Raw genomic sequence first — 23,484 nt, 5'->3', positions numbered from 1 at the left:
TATATATATATATATATATATTCTCTGCCTGGAGCCTCATTAAGTTGTTGTTTTGGATGCGTCTTAGTTATTTTACGGCTTTAGACAGCTCTTTTTAAGTGCCTTGTAGGTTGTTTTTGACCCTCATGATTTGAGCATTTGTGTGTTCTCCCTCCTATAATGTTTGTCTGTAGCTCATTGTAACTGCTGCATATCTTGGCCCCAATTTACTTGAAAGGGAGATTTTTAATCTCAATGAGGCTTTGCTGGTTAAAGCTACAGCAGGTAACTTTAACTTTGTGTTGATTTTAGCGCTCCCTGTGGACAGAAGCCTTCGTGTTTCCGAGCACCAGACTCGTTCTGGTTCTCCCGGGCCTCCCTTCTCTGCAGCGGGCCCAGCAATATGGCCTGGCAGCAAAGCCGGATCTGGGTCCTGCTTATGTCTGAGCCGAAAGAGTTTTTCGTGAACCAGTATGTGCCATAAAGGTTGACGGGAATCTGACCCAAAGTCAAGCGTAGATATAGAAATAGCCAGTCTTCTCGCTGATGGTCTCGTTTACTCATTTAGGTCATATAGAGGCGAAAGTATTAAATTAAGATGGTTAAAAACAGTTCAAACTTTCTCAAAGTAACTTTAAATTAAATAAAAAAACGTCAACTCAATTTGAAATCACTCTGTTGCAGGTCAAACCTAACCCAGGATATCCTGAAGGGGACCAGAGGCTGCAAGGAGAATTCAGGAAATGGTAACAATGCACACACATGCACACGAATGTACATCCATTATGTAACGCGCATCTCTTTCACTTTTGAGAAAGCCCAGCACTTCTTTTCTCTCCCTGAAAACTCCAGCATTTAGCTGCTATGAAGGGGTTTCATTTGGTGTACAATTCTCACCCATCCCCCATGTCCCAGCGTTCACATTTGAATCAGTCTCTCCTCTTGGCAGTCATGCTGGGCTCGCTGCATTTAAAGAGGCTCATGAAATGAGATGGAAAGTGATGCCGAAAGGTTGCGCACTTTTAAAACGTAACCTTTGCGACCTGACATCTACTTTTATATTCGTCTCCGCTGCACTTTTGTCGTGCTGCCTCTCTCTCATATCTTTCGCCTTTATTTTGCTCTCTCCACCTCATCTCAACTCTTTTTGCTCCGTCTCATGTCTCTTGTCTCCCTCTTTCTGTCGCTCAGTGGTCCACCGGCGGCGTTCTGTGATGTTGGGTGACGACGTGCTCCTCCAGTGCGAACTGCGCTCCAACCTGGCAGCTCCACGCTGGATGCTGAACGGCAAAGAACTCCAGGGATACGGCCTCAATTCGGGCTACCGCATCGGCACAGACGGCCTCCTCATAATCGGAGCTCGTGCCCAGCAGAGTGGGTCTTATCGCTGCTTCGCCGTGGAGAACTCTGTCTCAGTCCTGATTTATCTTTACACAGTCAGAGTGCACACGGACGCGTACTTCCCCGTGGAGCCCACAGACACGACGCACCCCACTACAGTTTCCAGCCCGACTGTTTTCTCCACCAGCAGCCCCACTGAGCAGCCTCTGCCCTCGCCCCCCGCCCCGCTGCCTCCGGGAGCAGAGTTCCAGACCTACAGACACATGGAGGCCGTGTACATTTCCCTGGTGGCGGTCCTCGGAGGGCTTTGCCTGGTGTTAACTGTGGTGCTGCTTTACGTGAGCTTCTGCACCAGACGGGTGTCCCCGGACCGGAAGTTCTCCCAGCAGGGGCTGCAGGTCCTGGGGGCCTCTGAGAGAAAGAGGAGCTCCCATCTGGAACTCAAAACCATCTCCAGCCACTACAATGGCCGCCAGGGTCGACGCTCCATCTCGGTGCCCACTTTCGGTGACATGGGTGACGGCTTCCTGCAGATAGTTCCAGGTGAAGGCCAGTTCTCTCCGTGCAAAACACCCCCACCGGCCCCTCCTCTTCCTATGCCGCCTCCGCTGCCCAACATGGACTACGCCAACGGGCTGTCGGCCACTCTGCCCAGCGTGCTGAGGAAGATGAACGGGAACAGCTACGTGCTGCTGAGGCAGGTCGACCACGACGGCATATCGCCGCTCTACCACTCCTTCACAGAGGAGCTCAACAGGATCCTGGAGCAGAGGAAACACTCACAGCTGGACCTGCAGCCTGACGAGAGCTCCATCTAGGACGCCCCCTCTCAGTCGTTGTTATTTATTTCTTAAACCCAGAGGGTGACCCGTAGCCGAGGGGAGAACTGACTGTTGTATCAAACGCTGCTGTTATTCACCCAGTGTCACCTGCAGGTCGTGTCCTCACTTGATCTGAAATGTGCAACCTGCACACGACAAACGGCCCATGATTTCAAGTCAACTATGGACTGCACTAACCAGAGACTGATATATTTAAAAAGTCTAGCTGTGTAAAAAATTTGGCCACAGACTGCACTTTTACAAAATGACCACGAGCTAGCAAGACTCTCTGGAGGCTTGTGAAAGATGGCGGTCGGATGACACAAAAATGCAAAGGTGCAAACTGGGACACGAAAATAAATCAGGCCAGGAGGCGATCGCGTATTTATGAGACTGTGGGAGTGTTCAGGAAGTGCCAACGTTAGACCTCTGTGGAGCTTAAAGGGATACTCCACCCAAAATCCTTTGTGCATTGCTACTGTTGGAAACTAGATAATTTCCCTGCCTCTTGCAACTTTGACATCAAGATGTTTCTGTTCCCTGGTCTGAAGGGGTGAACAGGTTTGACTCACCTGTAGTCGCAGGATCATTCTGTATCACGCAAAATCCTTTTATGAGGATGATAGTGATAGAAGCTGCTCCAGCTGAGAGCCCTTCTCTGGTTTTGGGCAGATGTCGGCAGTTCAGGGTTCATTTATGGGCAAAAAGAAAAGGATCCTTTTGGGATGAATTGGTTGGCATAGCACCTCCAGGTGTGGCGCATCAGTGACTAATGAGGCATACCCGTGTGTGACATCAGCCCCGACCTTCCAGTCTCCTCCTAAAAATGCACATGATCTACCAAACTTAAGGACTACTAAAAGACTTATTACAACAGTTTTAACATCCAAACATCCAAGAAACATTGGAATGGACAAGCAGAGAAGACGATTGTTACGAGAATAATTTCATGTCCAAACTAGAAAGGTTCACTCAATAAAAGGGCAAAATATTCTGCAGTTTGCTGCAGCAGAATGTGAGATCAGTCGTGGACAGACACAAAGGTGCACACTCACTCACTCATGGACACACGTGAGTGATCGCCTGATTTTCCTAGCAGAGATAATAAGAATCCATAGTCAGGCTGCAACAATTATTTTCATGATTAATTAATTAATTATTTTTTCCATAACATTTTTTTGTCTCTAAAGAAGACAGAAAATAGGAAAGAATTCCAACCACAATTTGAAAACCCCAAAATATCCAACTTAAATTACATAAAAAAGACAAAATCAGCAAATCCTTTGTGAAGCTGAAAGCACATAACAAACTTTTGTTCTCTATGAGGGAGCAAACTACGTTATCGAACTTCTCAAAAGACAGATCTCATGTGGAGTATCACTTTAAGGAGCTGTTACAGCACACGAGAGCTCAGGTGGAAAGAAAAAATCACACATTTCAATATATATTTTCAAACCACTCTTTCTTCATTTCCTTCTGTCCTCATGTAGATTTCAGTCAGCTCATCGCTGGTAGCAGCTGGTAGCAGCAGGTTGTTGTGTCCGTGCCAGTGGAAACACCTGTAGCAAACCTGAGCATCTGTGTAAGTAAAGAGCTTGAGTGGTCTGTTATTGACCATTAAAGGAGCAGCCAGTTTGCGGTCACATTGATTGAATTCACTGAACACCGCAGACCGGCTTCATGGCCCAGGAGAGGAAACCGCAGCACACGCTGGAGACGAACGGACCAGATGCTGTACAGAAGATGCTTATATTCTCTTTTATATTCCTACAGATGAACTTACATAAACGTTGCCTTTGTCAGACTGAAGCTGTTTTGTGTCGACACCTCGAAGATTCCTCCTGAGACATCCTGACAATAGTTTCACGCCAACACCGGGTTCTTTTTGAAAATGACGTTGCAAAGAGACTAAATGTTTTTTTCATGTACTTCTTTAAAGCTGCTGGTGGTGAGATGTTGTTGAGTCAGACTAGAGAAAACCTTCACACATGCCATCCTCAGTGTTTACCCTGACATCAGAGCAGTGCCAAAACAACAGTATTTCCTCGACAAGGTGAACAGCGCTGTCATTAAAAACAACACACGCATAACTTAAAGGGCCTGAAAGATGAATCTTGGAGTCGTTTGTAAACGTGTCAGTGGTGAATATAGATCCGTCTTTCCCGCATAGTGTTGAGTCAGCAGCAGCCCTCGACTGTGACTCGCACGCAGCGCGCATCTGTCACAACGTCGCTGACAGTAAACGGGGGTGCTTGGCTCGCCTCCACGAGGAGAGGAGAGGACTCGGGCCTCTTGTCTGTTTGCATGGAGCGCTGTCGTCTCTGCAGGTAGAAGCAGACAGAAAACATTTGACCTGAGTGTCCTGTTCAGCCATGCGGGAAACAGATGATGATACGAGGGGGCAGCAGCTATTTTGCACTTGCAGGTTTTCAATCGTCCTCTTTGTCAACCTTGTGAGCCACTTTGTTCTCTGAGAACATGGACCATGAAAGGCACTCTATATGCAGAGTAAGACTAAAGGCCTCAGTATGATTCAAAGTGAGGGGCTGATCACACCGAGAGGCGTCACTACAGGCCTCAAAAAACGCATATGTGATTAACCTACATCCTCATGCAACGGTTCGTATGATATGAAAAGTATGAAAGTTGCTCCTCATTTTATGGCGTTTTTCTACGAAAGCCAGCAACACGTGTCAATTTCCACTCAAAATAAACTTTCGTCTTCACAGGAAACTGCTTAGTTTGGTTTAGGCAACAAAACTAGTTGGTTAGGTTTAGAAAAAACTCGAGGTATACTTAGTTAGGTTTAGGAGAAGATTGTCGACCGGGTTATTATGACTACGGAAGTGCTGCTACTGAAGTACGTGAGTTACGTGACAAAGACATCAACGCTGACAAACGACACCATCCTGGCTGAAAGATCGTCGTTTGTTGGACCCGTCCACCTCCCCTCCCTCCATTAATGCTTGCGCTTTTGCGGTCCTTATTCTTCATCGTTCATAATTACGTGGATAACATACGAAATAATCTTGCGGGATATAGGTATAGCTGCGAATACTGGATTAACTCACTCGCTTGCTCCCCGTAGCTTACAATGAAGCTATCACAACATGAGATATGAATTTGACCTTCACTCTCACATACGTCGTAGCTCTCTCACAGCCCAATGGCTAACTAACTAGCCAGTTAGCACGACCACAACTACGAGGCATCGACAGGGAGTCAGTGCTAAAGTAGTAAAGCCTCTCGTGTGATTTGATTGGTTGTCTGGGCCAAAAATCAGATGTGCAACGCAAGAATGGAGCGCACGTTTCTAACCACGTGTCTCAGTGTGATCGAGGCCTAAGCGCTTGCCTATGTGGCTCTTTTTTCAATCTTTGCACAACAAATTTTGTCACTCTTTGCTTACACAGCTGAGTGGAACACCATTAATATCATCGAGGAGAGACGAGGAAAACCCATTGACTTCAAGACGAGGGACCAGAAAGTGCAAAATTGCTGACTCATTTCCAGGACTCATTCCTGCAGCACACTAAATGGGCATTGCTTGGGGTGAAACTAAACAAATAGCATATGTATTGAACACCCTTTCACATATGTGGCTATATATTGAACTTCTGTCCAAGTTAATTATGCGTCCAAACGTTACCACACCGAAACGTGTCATATCTGCCCCTCTGTTACATATTAAGGAGGCTTTTTCCCCTTGCTGCTTATCTGGAAAAGTGTTCAATATTGGATCTGACCAGTGTGTCAATTCCAGCCAGAGAGCAGATGGACGTGTTGGCAGAAGCTACTTTGCACTTTGTCTTGTCAGCCATTTTCTTTTTTTTTTTTTAGCCCTTTCACTTGTTTTCACCCTCATCTTCATTCTTCCCGTCTCTCTCCTCGCCGCTGCACGACAGCGTCATCTATTACTCTGTCTGCTCACATCCTCACTGCTGAGTTTACAAATGGCCCCAAATCAATTAGAGCCTTAGAGTTTGTGTTTGTGGATCAATCCCATTTTCTGCATTGATAGACGCTGTCGATGCTCCGCTCATGTTTCTGGCTAATGTTATTATTTGTAAGATAGCTTTTTTTATTGCACGCAGAAAGCCTAAATATGAATCTGTGTCCTAAAGGGACAGAAAGGCTGACATGGATCAAGTGAACGTTTTCTGATCCACGCTGATCTATAGGCGTGATTCACATTTAATTTAATTTAAATCAAAATTGTAAAGAAATGTTCTTGTTTGGTTTTATTTTAGGGCAAGTTTAACATTTGTTTTAACCTTGTATTATGTAAAAGTTGTGGACAATCCTGAAAGCTTCTTCTGGATCTTCTGATCCTTTGCTGCAGCTTCATTCCCACTTAGAGGACAATCTGTTTACAATAGGCACTGGCTCTGCGCTGTATAGTATAGTATGGACTTTAAAAATAGCTAACACATTGGCTTCCAGCTTTAAATCACCGTGTTTCTGTACTTAAAACTCACAGTGAAGCAAGTACATCCCGCGGCCTCAGTATGCAAGATACAGTATATTTTATGTAGAATATTTCTCTAGGATGTTGGCCAAAGAAAGTACTGTAAAGAGTTCACAATTTGCACTGTTATTTTGTTAAAGTCATGTAATGCCTCGTAAACTGTGACACCTTCCATCAAGCTGGTTCCGTATGAGTTTTGATGCACGCTGAACTTATCTGTCTGGTTTTCTCAGAGTGTGACTTGCTGCTTGTAACCACCTGAGCTGCTGACAGAAAGGATTTACTTGTATCTCGTCTCTCATGTCTTATTTATTTGACTTCATTAAATTTCCATTTGCTTTTGTGCGGATAACAACACTTGTGCTCAGCTCGGGGAGTGTCAACAGCCCCGAGGGGGCAGTCAGGAAATGACATGCAAAACATGCTCGCACACAATCCTATTCTCAAGACACCACAAACACTTTTGTTTTTAGCGTGTGGCTAAGCAGCAAAGCCACTGTCCTCCACTGGGGATGGAGCCCACACATGATGCCAGAGTCGTTTACATACGACTCTGACAGAGCAGAGGTAGAGCATTCGCTCAGAGGGGGGATAAAAATGACCATTTCCAAGGCAGTAACTTAGCAACAGCATCTTGATTTAGAGCCTTTAATGTCGTAGCGTGGGTCTGGCTGTGGCAGCTCCCATTGGGGAGCGCGGGTGTGAGGAGAGCAAAGGGGCCCTGATATCTGTAGATTAATTAAAATGCAGGAAGTGAGCACGAAACGACAGTCAGCCAGTTATGCTTTCAGTGCTTTGCATGCTTTAACAGGCTAAATTGTACCTAAAGTGTGTGATATAAGTTAACAGATCATTTAAATCTCTTTATTGGCGAAAAAGTACTAAAGGAACTGTAGTCTGTGTGTCGGTGGGTAATTTAAAAGGGAGAGGGCATCCACAATCTTATGAATAATGCAGCTATTTGGGGAGAAAATGAGTGAAATCAGCTGCAGAGCTCGGCTCCACTGTCTCTCACTCATCGGCCTCCATCTGCAGGCGTCTGACGCACTTATTCTACATGAATTTTCTAAAGGTAGCCAGACCATTATTTCTGCATCCAGAGCTATTATATGGCAGCAGACTAGTATCCATCAACCAGCAGAAACAAGCAATCTGCTCATTGGGAGCACCTTGCATGTTCACTCCATGCTTATTTGTATTCATCTGATGACTGGTACTTGGTTGTATTGATGTATTTTTGGTGAGAGGAACACCGCGGTCACTTGTGAAAGGAAAAGAAAAGGTCAAGCGGCCTTTTGCGCTCAAAAATTATGAATTCAGGGCGAGAATTTCAAAGAACGAAGCAGCAAGGAGTTCTGCCAACATCCGCCTTGTTGAATTTGAACAAATAACCCACTGGAGGAGTTTTCTGTTCATCTTTCAGCCGATACAGTGGGCAGCTCTGTGCTGCTGAAGGTTGAGACTTGTCCCTCAAGCTATCGCACAACCATCTGTCATGTTCGTTTAAGCTCTGGATCCTTTAAAGTCGTGCAGCACGGAAACCCCTCAAACCTTCTCAGTATTGAACTGTAAAAACATGTACATTCCCTTGTGTCATACAAATAAAAATAAAAGGTGTACATCTGATGTGCGTCTGGTCTGTTAAGTAGTTTAAATGCAGTTAAAGCTGCAATCAGGTTTACTCTGTTGATCGTCTGACAAGCTGTCAAAATACAACTCGCAAGAAAATCTAAATTTAAACACCAATGCCAGCATTTGCACAATAATATTTATTTCATACAAAGTTCCATCTGCTCCGCGCTGCACTTCATCACAGTGAATCTTCAAATAACCTTGACGTTAAAAAAAACAGTTATGTTGTTTTTTTAATATGCCAGCTGACAAGCCTCTGGTGGATTCATGTAAAGTCTAATCAACATTCAGAGCTGGTGATGTGTGCACTTTTCTGCACAGCTACAGAGGCTTCGCCGCCACCAACGAAAGAACGGCATGGTGGAAAATGTTCTGCCGTTAGTGGGGTCTTCTGCAGAATCATTGGAAAATTGCCGCAAACGTACTTGACCTGTGATTTAATTCAGATCGTTCACTTGAACAGCTTCAAAGAAGGACATCTCGCAAGAATATTCTGCAATTAATGAGCAATTGTCACTTCAGACTCTGGTCCTTATTCGGCGTCCTGGTTCTGTGGTCTGATGGGGCCGATGGACGGGGCCCGGTTGGTGAATGGGTGCCACTGGCCCTGGATACTGGGGTTGTCTGTGTGGAAGGGCTTGCGGATGCGGATGATGTCCAGACCGGACTGATTGGTCAGCTTGGTCAAAAGCTCCGAAATCTGCGGGGATGTTTTGCTCGTGACGAGTTCTTCCCTCACGTTGCCGTTTACTGCAGGAAGGAATAAAAAGATATGAGTGACTTTAAAAAGGGTCACACAGAGAAACCCGCCCAGTGGGAAATGTAGCAGTGTCAACAAGAAAGTACCAGAATAGAGGTCTCATAAAAAACAGTGTTATACTGCCCCCTACAGCATCTAGTAGCAAACATAAATCACATAACTTTACTGCAGTTCACTTTTCTTATTTATTTAATTTAAAGAAAAACCACAGGCTTAAACTTGTCACACACTTTACCAGAAAGCTTGATTATAACCCTGAACCTGACCTTTCAACTGTAAAGCACAACTTTAAAGTAGCGTTTGTTAATTTTAGCATAGACAAGGTATGTTTCTATTTGCTTCAGAAGTCTGCTTATATTTTTGATCATATCAACAATAATGAAAAAAGGAAATATTTTGTCGTTGTTTGTTTTTTGTCTTTTTTAACGGTCCCACAATTAAGTTAAATGTCCTAGAAAAAGATCTGATATGTGACTTTAAATTATTGTGTAATTACTTAAGTTGGTGCTAATTATAAGGAAAATTGAGATGGTGTTCTACAGGCAACCACACTCAATATAAATGGAGAATACAATTGCAAATTCATATTTACTTGAGTTGAAAGGATCTCTGTATGTTTTTCCAGTTAAGATTTAAGCATTTCTTTAGAAGATATTTCTCTGGAAATCATCGAGGGCTTATAAACTCAACACAACGAGCTTAACTCATAAAACTGTCTCAGAACTTTCTCTCTATTTCCCCTGTGAATAGTTCAACATATCATCGTTCTTTCCCAGAAAGGTTCCAGGAAATATTTTGGAAATAACGACTCTAAAATAAAATAAAAGCACTATTCTAGAAATAAAAACATGAGCTATAACGAGGAAAGAAATTGAGGATTAGTCGAACGTCCCATCAAAACACAAAGTCATGAGCACTTACAGTATTCTGCAACTATTTTGGGTATCCTGCATGACTGAGGAGACACGTACACGACGGTGGCAGGGTTCTTCTTGGCATAATCCACCACTCCCTCTTCAATGAACTCCCTGAAGAAGAAAGGAAGACGGTAGTGATGCAGTGGTCGCTCTGTGTCACTATACAGGAGCGTCTTTTCTTATTGACCAAAGAATATCTGATGTTTCCTTTTGTTACGCTGCAACTGACAAGGTGGAATATAACCAAGTACATTTGTTAAAGCGCTATTCTTACTCTAAATACAGCTTTGAGTGTTTCTATTTTCTGCTACTTTGTACTTCAAAATCCACATTTCAGAACAAAATACTGGAGTACATTTAAAAACCAGCTAGTTACTTAGCAGATAAAGATCAACGAATAAAATTACAGCAGGGCTAAACTTCACTATTTTTGTATTGATATATACGCATGTTAATTGTATTTTTACCTGACTCCCAACGAGCTCTGTGCGTTTTTAGAGAAGATGATGGAGACTCGCTTCAGCTGGCAGACGTACCGACCGACACCGTTCTGCAGAACGCTGTTCAGGAAGCGACTCGCTGTCCCTCTGGATGTCATCGTGTGAAAGTGAATTAATATATATATATTATATATATACTATATTTTAATTAAAGTACTCTAAAACAACCGCTGAGCACACATTAACGTTAGCTAGCAACAACATGCACAGAGGACGACTTGACGGGCATGTATGTGCTTTGGTCCGTCGATGAAATGTTCCGGAGTGCAACACATCCCTGACACGACCGTTGAAGAAAATTAAACTTCTTCGGTTGGCAAATGAAAATGTTTAATTCTAATTAAGTAAAAGAAACATTTCACACACGCATATTTAAAACATTTTGATTTGTAAAGATAAAATTATAGTAAAAACATATATACGGAGTTCAGCCTATGTTTCACACGGACTTGTTTTGATAACGCACCGAAAAGCCCGGGTTATAGGAGCGTGGAGGAAAATGAGGGCAGACATCAGAGCCAGTAAGGTGGATTTTGTGCGTTTGTTCTTTAATTAAACGTAATATATTTCTAGATAAGGCTTTCGTGCACATGCAGGCTAATTTTCTTGTACAATCAATGTCCGTTTGATAAAAAAAATAAAGAAGATAACGGTTTTCTGCCTCTCCGTCTTTGACTAACACTAGCATAGGTCATCCATGAATGAACTCTGTGGCTTTGCTGTGTGTTACTTGATGTTTCTTCCCTCTTCTCGTGTCTGTCGCAGGTCCAATGAACTCACCAGATAACTAATGTGGAGGAGCCCGCTGCTGAGGGGCACCACCTGTCTCTTGCAGGTGGCAGCCCCGAGGTTTCTCCACCAAAGACACATCCCATCCCTCTGTGTGAGACCTCTCACTCAGGGGCTCCTGCACAGGCCTCCCTGTGGTTTGGAGCTTCGGGGTACCGGCTACTTCCTGGCACACAGTGGGACCAGGGCTTTTAAGAAAGATGCAAAGTCTACTGTGGAGTTCCCTGTGAGCCCCGTCACAGTCACAGACATCAAACAGTACCTGCGCTCCAAAGACATTCCCTTCCACGATGGCTACAGCTGCCTCCACACTCCGAGCATCTTCGTGGAAGCGTCCGCCAGGAGGGACAGCTGCTCCCTGTTCGTCGACAAAACCACCGGACAGTTTCTGTGCAAGGACACGCTGGTGGAAGGGAGCTGGGAGGATCTCCAGGACTGCCTGGAGGTGATGCAGAAGGAGGAGCAGGACTTCCTCAGCCCCCGTGTGCTGCTGGGATACCCGGAGAGTTTGGAGGAGCAGGATGAGATGGAGAGGGAGCTGAGGGAGGTGCAGAGGATCTGGTCCAGCTCCGTGCCCTTCTCTGACCTTCCCGAGGACGAGGCTCTGCTGGTTAAGACCATGTTCCAGGTAACGTTGAGTAAATGCATGGGTGTTTTTTATTCTAACATATTATGTTTTTATTTGTATACGTCAGAATAATCAAAGGAACAACAGAGAACATCACAATCATTGAAAACAGGGAAAGTAAATCTATCTAAAGGTCTACATTGTAATCTTATAGTTATCGTTAAGAGGCAGACAAGCATTCAGTTATCATTTAAATTAATATATTTTGTCCATCTTTCAATATTCAGAGCATGTTATTAAAGATTTTCCAACTGTAATTGTTGTAATTGCATGCCATTTAAATATTGATAATATTAATAATCAGTAAAACATATTATCTTTGTTATAAAACTTGTATGAAAACTAAATCAGAATAAAATGCATTAGTCACGGCATGATAAATAAACAGGACAAAAACAAACAAGAAGACAATAAAAGACTAAAAATCTAAAGACAAATTGTAAAAAATAATGACGAGTATAATCGCCATAAAACAACAACATCTCAAGACTATTTTCCTCACAGATGATGAGCTTTATCAACGTTTTGTTTCAGATCACAAAGGTCTCAAATGCAACACTCAAGAGGTTTGGCGTGCGGCTCTTCAAACCTACCAAGAGTCTGGTTTTCCCCTGGTTTGGTGGACCCGACTCCTCCCTAAAGGGGGTGAAGCTGCTCTCCGCCCAAAGCACAGACACTGACAGAGTTATCTACAATGAAGCTACAGTCCCAAAGTCTAATTCGTACTACAGCCTGTTTGGCCTCCCCCTGGTGGGCCGTATGGACACGGAGGTGGTGCTGACCGGACACGAACTGGACACTCTGGCTGTGAGCCAGGCCACGGGACTCCCCAGCGTGGCTCTCCCACGCGGGGTCAGCTGCCTCCCGCCGATCCTGCTGCCTTACCTGGAACAGTTCAAGCGGGTGACGCTGTGGCTGGGAGACGACATTCGCTCCTGGGAGGCGTCGAAGATCTTCTCGCGCAAGCTGGGTCTGAGGCGCTGCTCGCTGGTGCGGCCCGGGGAGTACCGGCCGTGTCCCGTAGAGGCGCTGGCCCAGGGGAAGAACTTCAGCCACATCATCAAATCCTCCATCCCAGCGGCCCACAAGTCCATCGTTTCCTTCAAGCAGCTCAGAGAGGACGTGTACGGGGAGCTGGTGAACACGGAGCAGGTGGCCGGAGTGAAGTGGGGGAGGTTTCCAGAGCTCAACAGGATCCTGAAGGGACACCGCAAGGGGGAGCTGACGGTTTTCACAGGTAGGAAGCATGATGTCAGTAATTGTGTTTCTCAAACAATCATAATTTAAAATATAGTCCTGATCTCCCAACTCTGCAGAGTTGTACATTTAAGAACCACATCTCTTATCATCTCTTACTCACCCTGTACAGTTTACAAACAAACACGTATAGTGTATCTTAACATGCATGTCTCTTTGTGTACCAGGTCCTACCGGCAGTGGGAAGACCACCTTTATCAGTGAGGTTGCCCTGGACCTCTGCATGCAGGGCGTCAACACGTTGTGGGGCAGCTTCGAGATCAACAACGTGCGCCTGGCGAAGATCATGCTGACGCAGTTTGCCATGCAGAGGCTGGAGGAGAACCTGGAGCAGTACGACTTCTGGGCAGACAAGTTCGAAGAGCTGGCGCTCTACTTCATGACCTTCCACGGGCAGCAGAACATCAAGTAAGTCTGACCAAAGTAAATCTTTTACATCAACAGATTAATATATGATATAATAGCAGCATTTTTACGTGAATCATTTTGATCTGACCCCTCCAACCTTCTCTAAAGGACGGTGCTGGACACAATGCAGCATGCTGTCTACCTTTACGACATCAACCACGTGATCATCGACAACCTGCAGTTCATGATGGGGCAAGAAAACCTCTCAGTCGACAAGTGAGTAAGAGTTTCATTACGACAAATACAACGATAAACTCTCTCTCTGCAATATCGGTTTCTTCAAGCACAACACTTTTAAAGTTTTCCATCACAAATGGGGAAATAAAAGATGTTCCACGTGTCCAGGTTTGCGGTCCAGGACCACATTATCGGAGCGTTCAGGAAGTTTGCCACCAACAGCAGCTGCCATGTCACTCTGGTCATTCACCCCCGGAAAGAGGAGGATGACCGAGAGCTGCAAACCGCCTCCATCTTTGGTTCAGCAAAGGTAACGTCTCACCTTTCTCTTTTAAACTAAACTGAGACGCAAAGTGGTTAGTTTACACTTCCAACAGTGACGGATTCCATTTTCAACTTTTTCTTTTATCATGTTTTAGTCAGAACTGTGTAGTTCATGAATAGAAATTAACTTTTAAACAGTTTTATTTACAATTGAATACGCTTAATGTTTTAAAGAGGACAAAGAGAGCTCATGAGTCTTGCTGTTTTTGTAGCTAGAGTAGCGGATCTAAACAAACAAACACATTCATTGACTTGTCTTTGCCCTGACGCTCTTTACAAAACTGCAGTTATTCAACACAACTAAAACACATCTCGACCTTTAACCCCTCGCAGGCCAGCCAAGAAGCCGACAACGTCCTGATTCTGCAGGAGAAGAAGCTGGTAACGTGTGCCGGCCGCAGGTCCCTGCAGGTCACCAAGAACCGCTTCGACGGAGACGTGGGCATCTTCCCTCTGGATTTCATCAAGTCTTCGCTCACGTTCGCTGCTCCCATCAAAGGCAAGCACAAGCTGAGGAAGGTCCCCACCAAGCCGGAGAACGAGGAGGACGAGGGCAGCGAGGTGGTGGTGAAGAAGGAAGAAGTTAAAAAAGAGAAAGCGGCCAAAACAAAGACGCCACGAAATATTAAGAAAGGAAGTGAAAGCATGGAGAAGTAACTATAATATAGTGCAATTCATGGGCACGATGGATCACATTTACATTTACATGTTAGACAGTTTTATGTCCGTAAAAGGTTCATCTGAGCTGAACATTTAGTACGTTGGAGCGATGCCAAATGATGTAATTCACAATGAAACAAATGAATTTGAGGTTACTGAAGGTTTATTTCATTATGGAATGAAGTACGGATGTGTCAACCAGAATGATGGTTTAAGTGTTGGTACATATTAAGCTTTTCTATGCAGGTACTTCTGAATATTATTACTGTAATTATTACAAATACTGCTAAACTCGTTCTACGTTTTCACAAGAAAAATACTGTGACACCAAGTTGTTGAGTATTTCATGTTAAAACACTAGCTCACATTGCCGTAGCGTGCTCTCTACTGACGTTTTGTACAAAGATGATTTATTAAATGAGCTGCTTTTTTAAAAAAAAATAAAAAATGCTTGTCATGCAGCTTTTTGTCTGTGTTTTCTTATCTGCTCAACAGGGGGCAGTGTGTGCTTTATACATGACATGAATCAACCTCCACAGTAAACATCACTTCCTTATTTACTGGCTGCATATGTGTGTATTTCATTTAGCCTAGTCTTTTTGTCCCAGTTGTCTGTTTGAGAGATAACAAGCTTGAAAGAAAGTGTTAAATTCTGTTCAGCAACCCTACAAACACTAGTTCCCCTGTGAGATTGCTCTTCATCTTTCCATTTAATTGGACATTTATAAGTACATTAGAGATCTTTGGCCTCATGTTGACCTCCTGCTGTGAGTATTTCTACTGTTTTAACGTAATTAATGATAATTAAATGGCGTCCGATTACACTTTATGTTAAAAGGGTTCTTTAGGTTTTTTATGCACTGAGCCATCTCCAGTGTCACATTACACAATCTATTATTTAGACTGAGTGACTTTTAATAAAAGCAAATGTGTTTCCAAACATCTTCACATGAATATTTCATGCCTTGGCTGCACCGGTGTGGGGTTACGTGAAGAATCAGCAGCGTTCAGACTCCGCATTGTGCTGCACGGGGATCCACTGCAGGATGTGTTGATGCTCCAAGTGTCGTATTTCATCACAGTCACTGCAAAGCCAAATAAAATTTATGATCTAAAGGGAACGGTTCAGTGTGGGAATATGGAAGTGCCAGTGTGTTTGATATCAGGGCATTTGGTGATTTACAACCTTGGCACGCACATAGTAGATGTAGTCTCACTCGTGGTCAGAAAATTAGGGAACTCTGCTCTGGAAATCTCATTAAGACTCTCTTGGACTCCTCTTGTCACACACAACAATATTGTGTTTGTATATACAGTAAACATTGTCAGACTTATGATAGACAGCTTAAAACAAAACAAAAAATCAAAGTTGACGCAACAGAACCAGAGATTGTACTTTTTATTCCATGCAATCTTTCTTGTCAAAACATGTCGCCTACATTACCCACAATGCAACTTGAACGCCTATAGTTGGGTCAGCGGTTCAGGTATGTTAAGGTGGTAACGGGGCTGAAGCTAAGATGAAGACAGAGGTCTGGTAAACACTTCTTTGTAACTCAACACTGACAGATTTGTTTTTCATTTTCAAACTTGTAGTCTCAGACCCGACATTGACTCAAGTGACATCACTTGAGGCCATTTTACAAAAACCAACGACTTTTAATAATTGGTGGAGTACCCCTTTAATATATAGTTCTTCCATTGTGGGCCTCAGTCTAGAGTTCACAGAGATCAGGGCCTCTCTCTCTGCCTCTGAGATCTCTGCTGGCTCCAGACTCACACACGGCATGTGGACCCCTGAGCTCCTCAGAATAGCTGTAGATATTGTTGTAAGCTGTGGGAGTAATGCCTGTGTATGTTTGATGAACGTAAATCACCGTGGATGAGGCGGCAGGAGGGAGACAGTTCCTGGACAGATGTGGTGATCGACAGGTTTCTGTTCCATCCTTTTGCTCTCATTTCTCCTTCTCCGAGCCTTCCTTTGCTGGTAAATGTTTTTCCTGTGAATGTTTTACTTTGCTTTCCTTAATGACTCCAGGCTGTGTGTGCTTGATGGGTTCGGGTGTCCTCTTGACTGTGTGGGTGTGGGATACGCCTGCTGAGGACTCTGAATGGGGCTCTTTGTGTTTTGAGGCATTACTGCACCCAGATGATGGCGGCTCTGTCGCCTGCCAGCTCCTCAAAAGAGGGAAAAACACACAAAAAACTGGAGTGAATGAGTCTGCAGATGCCGATGCATGCACAGAACTGTCCCAAATACTTATGCTCTGCAGCTTTCAGTCATACTCTATACAGCATCCCTAAGCTTCATCCAAGGAAGTTTACAAAGATAAGAGCTCAAGTTATTTCTTATCCCAGAACAAATACCGGAATCTCTGCTTACGTCAGATTGTTGTCTTTGTTTTGAGTGGCCTGTGCTGATCAGAGCTTTGCATGTCTATTCAAATAGCTGCCATCTGGAGAGCATCAAACAACTTGAGTTACGCAGCTCTTAATCACGAAGGAAACAAATTGTGCACAGACCAAAAGAATTCCAATCAAAACGGTACAAGATATGAGAGGATGTGAATGAAACGGGGCCAAGAAAAAAGATGTTTCAGCTGCAGATAAACCCTGTTTTCTTGTGAAGAATTTGACCTAAAATCCACTGAAAACAGAGCGATCAGATCAGGGTATTAGAACTAAATCTACTTCATAAACTGATTCCACATACAAGGAAAAAACCTCAGACATTGAGTCAGTGAAAAATGCACTGGAAGCTCCGGGTGCTCCCAGCACTGCTGATGATGGGACGCATGGATACGTGACATGCATGCATAGCTCTCCGCCCATTAGCTGCCCCTCCATTACACCAACTATTTGACCAAGTCTGGAGGTAATTTCAGGACCTTCAATCAGAGTTAATCTGCTGCGAGCTTTGGCTCTTGCGAAGGGACTTTTATGCTCAACATTCCAGACAGGATCATTTTCAGAGTGTTTGGTCATGGCAGTGTGTTTCCTCTTGGACATGGTGGCAAGACAGTGTTATATTGATTAGAAAACATGGGAAGCATTTGGAGTGAAGTAGGAAAAGCATCTTTATTCTTTAATAAATGTAGAAGAATAGTTTGACGTTTGTGAAATGTGCTTAAATGGTTTCCTTCTCAGAGTTAGATGAGAGGATCGATAACTCTCTCATGTATGTATGATAATTATGAAGCTACAGCCAGCAGCTTAGCTTAGCTTAGCTTAGCACAAAGGCTGGAAATAGGGGAAACAGCTAGCCTGACTTTAACTAAATTCAATGCTAATTAACACGGAATATCTTACTTGTTTGATTTGTACAAAAGCCAAAGCGTGAAAAAAAAAATGGTCGGGACTGTTTCTTGGCCGGATGCAGTGACTTCCTGAAACCAGGCTAGCTGTTTCCCCCTGCTTCCAGTCTTTATGCTAAGCTAAGCTAACTGGCAGCTGGCTGTATCTTCTTATTTAGAGTGGTATTGATCTTTTTGTCTTAACTCTCAACAACAAAAGCAAATAAACATTTCAATCTTTGAAACAGATTTATTCTTTATAAATAATTTCTGCCTGGAGAGAGATAAGATATATTTAAATGACACATAAACAAATATCATAATGTTTAGCAAATAGCAAACAATGTCTTCTTTTGATTATGTGATGCACACACTCGGACCAAGTGTAGTCCCAAATCACTACTGGTATGGTTGAGAGTTGTTTGATAAACCCCGGCAGCTTTAAGAGAGAGTGAGAACATTACTTGACCCAGACTGACGTTAAAATAGAAATTATGACAGAGCATGCTGGGAGAACATTGAGTGCAGTGGAGCGCTACATCGAGTATGTAGAGCAGGTTCATCACAGCACTCTCTGTCATTTTAGGCTTTCTTCCTTTGACTTTCCTTCTCCTTCAAAGTGGGAAACTGCCCCAGTACTTCCATCAGGATGATAACCGGCCTGAAATGTTCATAAATATCAACATCCCCCAAATACACAAAGTGCATATTTGTTTCTCTGTGTATTTGCAGCCAGAGCACACTGATGTCCCACGTGGCTTGCAGACAGACCAGAGGCCGTTTCAGACTCAAAACTGATTCAAGATGCCCCCCCCCCCCCCCCCAACCCCTGTCCCCTTAATGTCGGGACGGGGGCGGCTCTGCCTCACTTCCTCACGTGCACCTGCACTGTGCACGTTTGACCCACATTACCCAACAGTATGCCTGCCTCTGTGAATATTAATAACCATGTGCACATCATCCCCTCTGACCAGGAGGAAGCTTGTGTTTCAGCACATTTTGTGAAACTTAGAGGCTATCGCTGTGCTACATTTTTTGTATTCCTCTGTGCCGTAGAGCTACATTGTTGTCTAACAACTATTACAAACACATCAGTGTACCACACTGATGCACTGGTCAACATTTTTCTTCATTACACTGAACACACTCACACTGTAGTTTACGTTGAGTCAACCTCACATTTAAGAGTCAACATTTGGAGGAACGCAACCCGTCGTCACGTTATTCCTGGTTAAGTAACATTTACTGAAAACTCCAGTGACCAGCTATGTATTCTTGTCCTTGGAAACATTCTTGTCTTTCATTTTCCAGAGCTTTCACCCACATCTTGCCGCCTTCCTCAGTGAAACAATCAGAAACAATAAGTAAGATAGAAGCTAGAAAAGACCTATTTCTAAAGTGGCTGTAATCAATTCAATAATCACTAAGTGTGTCATTTTTATACATGTGTCACTGAAAGGGCATTTAGTGTCTTTGAAATGTAATGACCTTTGCGAGTGACACAAAAGTGCAGCTGATTGTTCTCAGTGTGAGCTGGACTCCTCAGAGAATACCTGCAGTGCGTTAGATCTCTGTGGTCGGCCGGTATGGTTCAATCATCTAAAGGTAAACCAGCATGTTTTGGCTTTTGGTGCACTCATATTGGGCTGCAGCTGCATCCTTGCAGATGCCGTTTCTCTCCTGGTTAACGTGGCCGTATGAGTCCTCCTCAGTCACTCTAGGATATATACTCTATGGCTCATGTCTAAAAAATCCCGAACTGTCATGTAGCATTAGCAACGGGCCTTTAGCTGACTGTCCACCCCCCAGTGACAGAGTTTTAATCTAAACACCTTCCGTGTCAGTGTGCTCTGCGTTCTGAACACGACAGGGAAACCTTTTTGAGAGTGTCAGGAGCTTATGCAACCACGAGATCCGGCCAAAGAAAGCGCAGAGGGGCCTAATCTGCCCCGGCACCGTGGGTGTGGAGGCTGTTCAAGAGCCCCGAGGGGACTGGAGAGGGTGCACCGTCACACTCTGTTGTTCTGGATGCTGGAAAAATCCTAGAGGCTAAAAGAGGGGGCAGGTGTGGGTGACGATAAAGAGTCTGATTACAGCTGTAGGAGTGATGAGTGTGTGGTCAGGAAAGTGGAGACTGAGGTGGAGGGAGTAGTGGAGGAATCTGTCAAACGAGGCATTGAGGGGGCAGCCGTCTCTGTTTTTAATGAGTTGAGGGCCTCATTCCTCGTCAGCGAAGTGGTCAGAATTGGCGTCCTAAGCCGGGGAGAAGTGGGGCCCCTGGCAGGGCTCCAGCACCTCACACCAGACTTTCCTTTTAATTCACTCTGAAAGACAGAGAAAAGTGAGATGGAGACAGCTTTGCCCAGCCAGCCAGGCATACTCCACGGCCTCGCCAAAGAAAATGCCCATTCAGTCTCAAATTAGCCGTCCGCATGGCCGCCTTCAAAGGAGGCCCCTCTCTGCCTAATCTCCTCAGACTGTGTGCACACACTGACCGTCTGCTTCACGAGGGCAGAAAAAACCAGAGCCAGTGGTCGCCCAGTGCAGCAGTTAATTAAAGCATTATCGGCATGAACATGGTCTGTTAAGCTGATTATCTAACGGCGATACACGTAAGATAGAGCCAAGCACATGGCGCTGATGCTGAATGTGATCGTTTCAAGGCCGTTTTCTATCAGCTGTGAGACACTGTGTGGATCAACAAAACAGTTTGAATATTCCTCTCACACACTACATGAAATTATTGCATATTTTAATCAAGCTCCTCGATTACAAAAAGGACAACGTTTGAAAAAAAATGGGGATCGAAGTGGGTGAGCTAATTCAATAAATGACAAAAACAATTCCCCTTGGACAGTGAACCAGATTAGATGGCTGAGGGAGTCTTTGGCACCTCACAGCTCCGGACAATAACGGCAAAATAAGCAGAATTCCTGCAGAAAATACACAGCGCGAACATGGAGCCATGCCAGTTAATATCCATATCAAGTGACATTTTCTGATTATAAATATGAAGCTTATTTAACTGAACCTGCAGAAATACTTCACTCATTCACATCTGTCTCTTAGTGAAGACAACAAGGGACACGTGTGGACCGTTACGGACCGCTTTGTTATTACAACACATATGGAAATATGATTCATGATCGACTTGTGCTTGATGAGGAGAAGCTTAAATACCATATGCTCCCTTCAGCTGAGGGACGAACTCTTTAATGAGACAATATGGACTCTGCAGCTGCAATGGACATACGGTTAATAGCTGCTGTTAATCAAAGCTATCATTGAATCACCTATCAGACATTTCCTGTGCTCTCTCTTCCATGCCGTGTTATTTTTCAACAGTCTCATGATAATTCCACATAGATTATCCATCTGTTCTCAAAATATGTATTATAACAACAGCAGCACCAGGTGTGCACTGTGAACAGAACATAGTCTAGTCTGAGCTGATCCTTCTGTTCGTCTTCTTCTAAATTGTAACTTTAAACAACTCTGTTTAAGCCACTTATATCACTCAACCACATAAAATTATCTGTTTTTGATAAGATACTTTTTCTCCAGCTCGTGGTGATAATCTGCTGGTGTTCATATTGTAACAAGCTTTTTATTTACTGCTGAGTCAAGGAAAGAAGAGATCCGTGCATAAAGACACACAAGCTAAGGGAGCTTGGTGTGTAGCTTGCTCAACAGAAAATACTGTACATCATGTAACTCAACTGCAAAGTGCTCAAATGGGAATATCAACAAAGTACATGATTCCCATCATAGTGCACCTGGGAACACCTTAAAATGTGTTTTCCTGGCTTCCACTGCACGTGTCTAATGTATCATAATAACAGAAAGTATTTCAGTGTCACATTCAGGAAATGGCCCCTCAAATAGAAAAGATTTCTGAGTGAGCAGCACTGACCGACTACTTTTTCACCAATTATCTCCATCCGGCATGTTTATGAATAAAATGAGCTCACGGTCATGCAACATAATTGCAGATACGCTGGCTGCTTTGGGCAACGATAGGCATCTTGGGGACGCGAGCTCCGGCTCCAGCTAGGAGCAGAGAGCAAGCGGGAACACAACGTCTCCGCCATGCTCGACAGGCGAAGAGCAGACTCGGAGGTTTGGATTTGGGAGTCATTATCAACAGACACGCTACATTCAACCCACACACAATTATCAATTACTCTAACAACTCTTCTCATATTCTCTAGTGGCCGGATAAGTGCAGGACAATTTCCCCCCTGTTCCCATCAGTTCTGATTGCTGGAGCTCCACCAGCTTCACGAAGCCGCTCAGTTCAGTAAATCCAATTTCCTCACAAATGGAGTTCAGCTTTTTGAAAATTAAGGAAAACTTAGGAAATGTGCTACATACACACACGATGTGGGGAAAAACATGCAGGAATGTGTTTTTAGTTAGCGGCTGTTTTGCACGCAGTTTATTTCCTGGGTTTTTCAAGAGTCGGCATAGATTGACGTGTTAATCCATCTTTAGGCAACACTGAACATTTTCCAGATGTTATTCTCTTTTCTTTTTTTGTGTTCATTGCATTAATAAAACCTTTTATTTACAATAGCCCTAATTTCCTTAGTTTAAATGATCGGTTTTATTTGTTTAAATAACCTTTTTCTCTTCTGTTTTACAGCTGTGGCTTTTAATCGCCTGTTTCTACCCATGCTAACGTCCTCGGTCCAGAATAAAATATCTCGATAAGTATTAAATTGAATGCCCGGGACATTCTGTACACACATTCATGCTCCTGAGAGGATGAACTGTCATAACTTTGATAACCCCATTCCCTCTAATTTCTCCAATACTTTGGGTTATACCCAAATACCTAAAAAAACTATTACTACTAGCACTATTTAGCAAAGGTTAGTACGATAGCACACTTAACTCAGATGGTGAACATTGTAAATGTACTTGATTAAGTAAGCCAGCATTGTCATTGTGGGATAGATTTAATAATAGCAAGTATGTGGGACCGGAGGGCCAACTCTAAAAATGCCAAGCAAACAGGGAATTTTATTAATTATTAGTACGCTTCTTATCTCATTTTCTTGCCCATGTGGAGAGAAAGAAAGCATGCTGACACTCACCACAGATTAAAATCTGTCAGTGGGACTATGTTTAGCCTTGTTTTGATCCTCTGGAGCAGAAAGGCTTGCCTGAGAGGGTTGAGGTTAGTCAGGTATGACCTCTTTCTACATATTTAGAATACAGAGCAAAGAACTGGTTGCTCTGGGACCAGCTGGGAATCTAGGGTACTTATATCTTCATCGCACTCCGGTGTACTATAGGCTGTAATCCCTTTACAACCCAACCACACGGGTTCACAGGTGCATTCTGGGTTCAGGTGATTGATAATTGAGCTTGAACTATAATAGACCCTATACTGTCTTTTGGCTTTAGGGCAGATTGTGAGCAAAAGTGTGCCACTGCTGGTGTTTTTATGTTAAAGGCGTGTGTGTGTGTGTGTGTGAGAGAGAGAGAGAGAGAGAGAGAGAGAGAGAGAGAGAGAGAGAGAGAG

At 43.8% G+C, this 23,484-nt stretch overlaps 3 protein-coding genes across 5 annotated transcripts in view; 2 read left to right on the top strand and 1 right to left on the bottom strand.

The window, feature by feature from the left end:
• The window catches only part of sema4gb (sema domain, immunoglobulin domain (Ig), transmembrane domain (TM) and short cytoplasmic domain, (semaphorin) 4Gb), a 28,515-nt gene extending 21,969 nt beyond the window's left edge, over positions 1-6,546 (top strand). The window contains exons 13-14 of the mRNA XM_031843369.1: positions 664-725; positions 1,171-6,546. Of these exons, the coding sequence (XP_031699229.1) occupies positions 664-725; positions 1,171-2,138 (1,030 nt within the window). The 3' untranslated portion in view covers positions 2,139-6,546. The remainder of the gene's footprint in view (positions 1-663; positions 726-1,170) is intronic.
• Positions 6,547-8,358: 1,812 nt separating this feature from the next.
• mrpl43 (mitochondrial ribosomal protein L43) lies at positions 8,359-10,638 on the bottom strand. Its single transcript, XM_031843370.1, has 3 exons — positions 10,386-10,638; positions 9,923-10,029; positions 8,359-8,991 (listed from the first exon to the last, which is right to left on the bottom strand). Exons 1-3 carry the CDS (start codon positions 10,514-10,516, stop codon positions 8,774-8,776), a joined length of 456 nt encoding a protein of 151 aa, XP_031699230.1. The 5' UTR covers positions 10,517-10,638; the 3' UTR covers positions 8,359-8,773.
• Positions 10,639-10,885: 247 nt separating this feature from the next.
• Positions 10,886-15,104, top strand: twnk (twinkle mtDNA helicase). Of its 3 annotated transcripts, none has more exons than XM_031843813.1 (7): positions 10,886-10,953; positions 11,184-11,835; positions 12,370-13,072; positions 13,260-13,500; positions 13,609-13,716; positions 13,846-13,987; positions 14,335-15,104. In XM_031843813.1, the coding sequence occupies exons 2-7, from the start codon at positions 11,209-11,211 to the stop codon at positions 14,656-14,658; spliced, it is 2,145 nt and encodes a 714-aa protein (XP_031699673.1). In that variant the 5' UTR covers positions 10,886-10,953; positions 11,184-11,208; the 3' UTR covers positions 14,659-15,104. The 3 variants fall into 3 exon arrangements, with proteins under 3 accessions (XP_031699673.1, XP_031699674.1, XP_031699675.1); XM_031843814.1 differs by having other exon boundaries at positions 10,892-10,939; XM_031843815.1 differs by having other exon boundaries at positions 10,892-10,944.
• Positions 15,105-23,484: the final 8,380 nt, after the last annotated feature.

The sequence above is a fragment of the Anarrhichthys ocellatus genome, unplaced genomic scaffold (genome assembly GCF_004355925.1).
Source record: "Anarrhichthys ocellatus isolate YVR2014 unplaced genomic scaffold, GSC_Weel_1.0 scaffold4, whole genome shotgun sequence".
Lineage (NCBI taxonomy): Eukaryota > Metazoa > Chordata > Actinopteri > Perciformes > Anarhichadidae > Anarrhichthys > Anarrhichthys ocellatus.
Note: the sequence above shows the minus strand (reverse complement) of the source record. Positions and strands in the feature narration are given on the sequence as shown.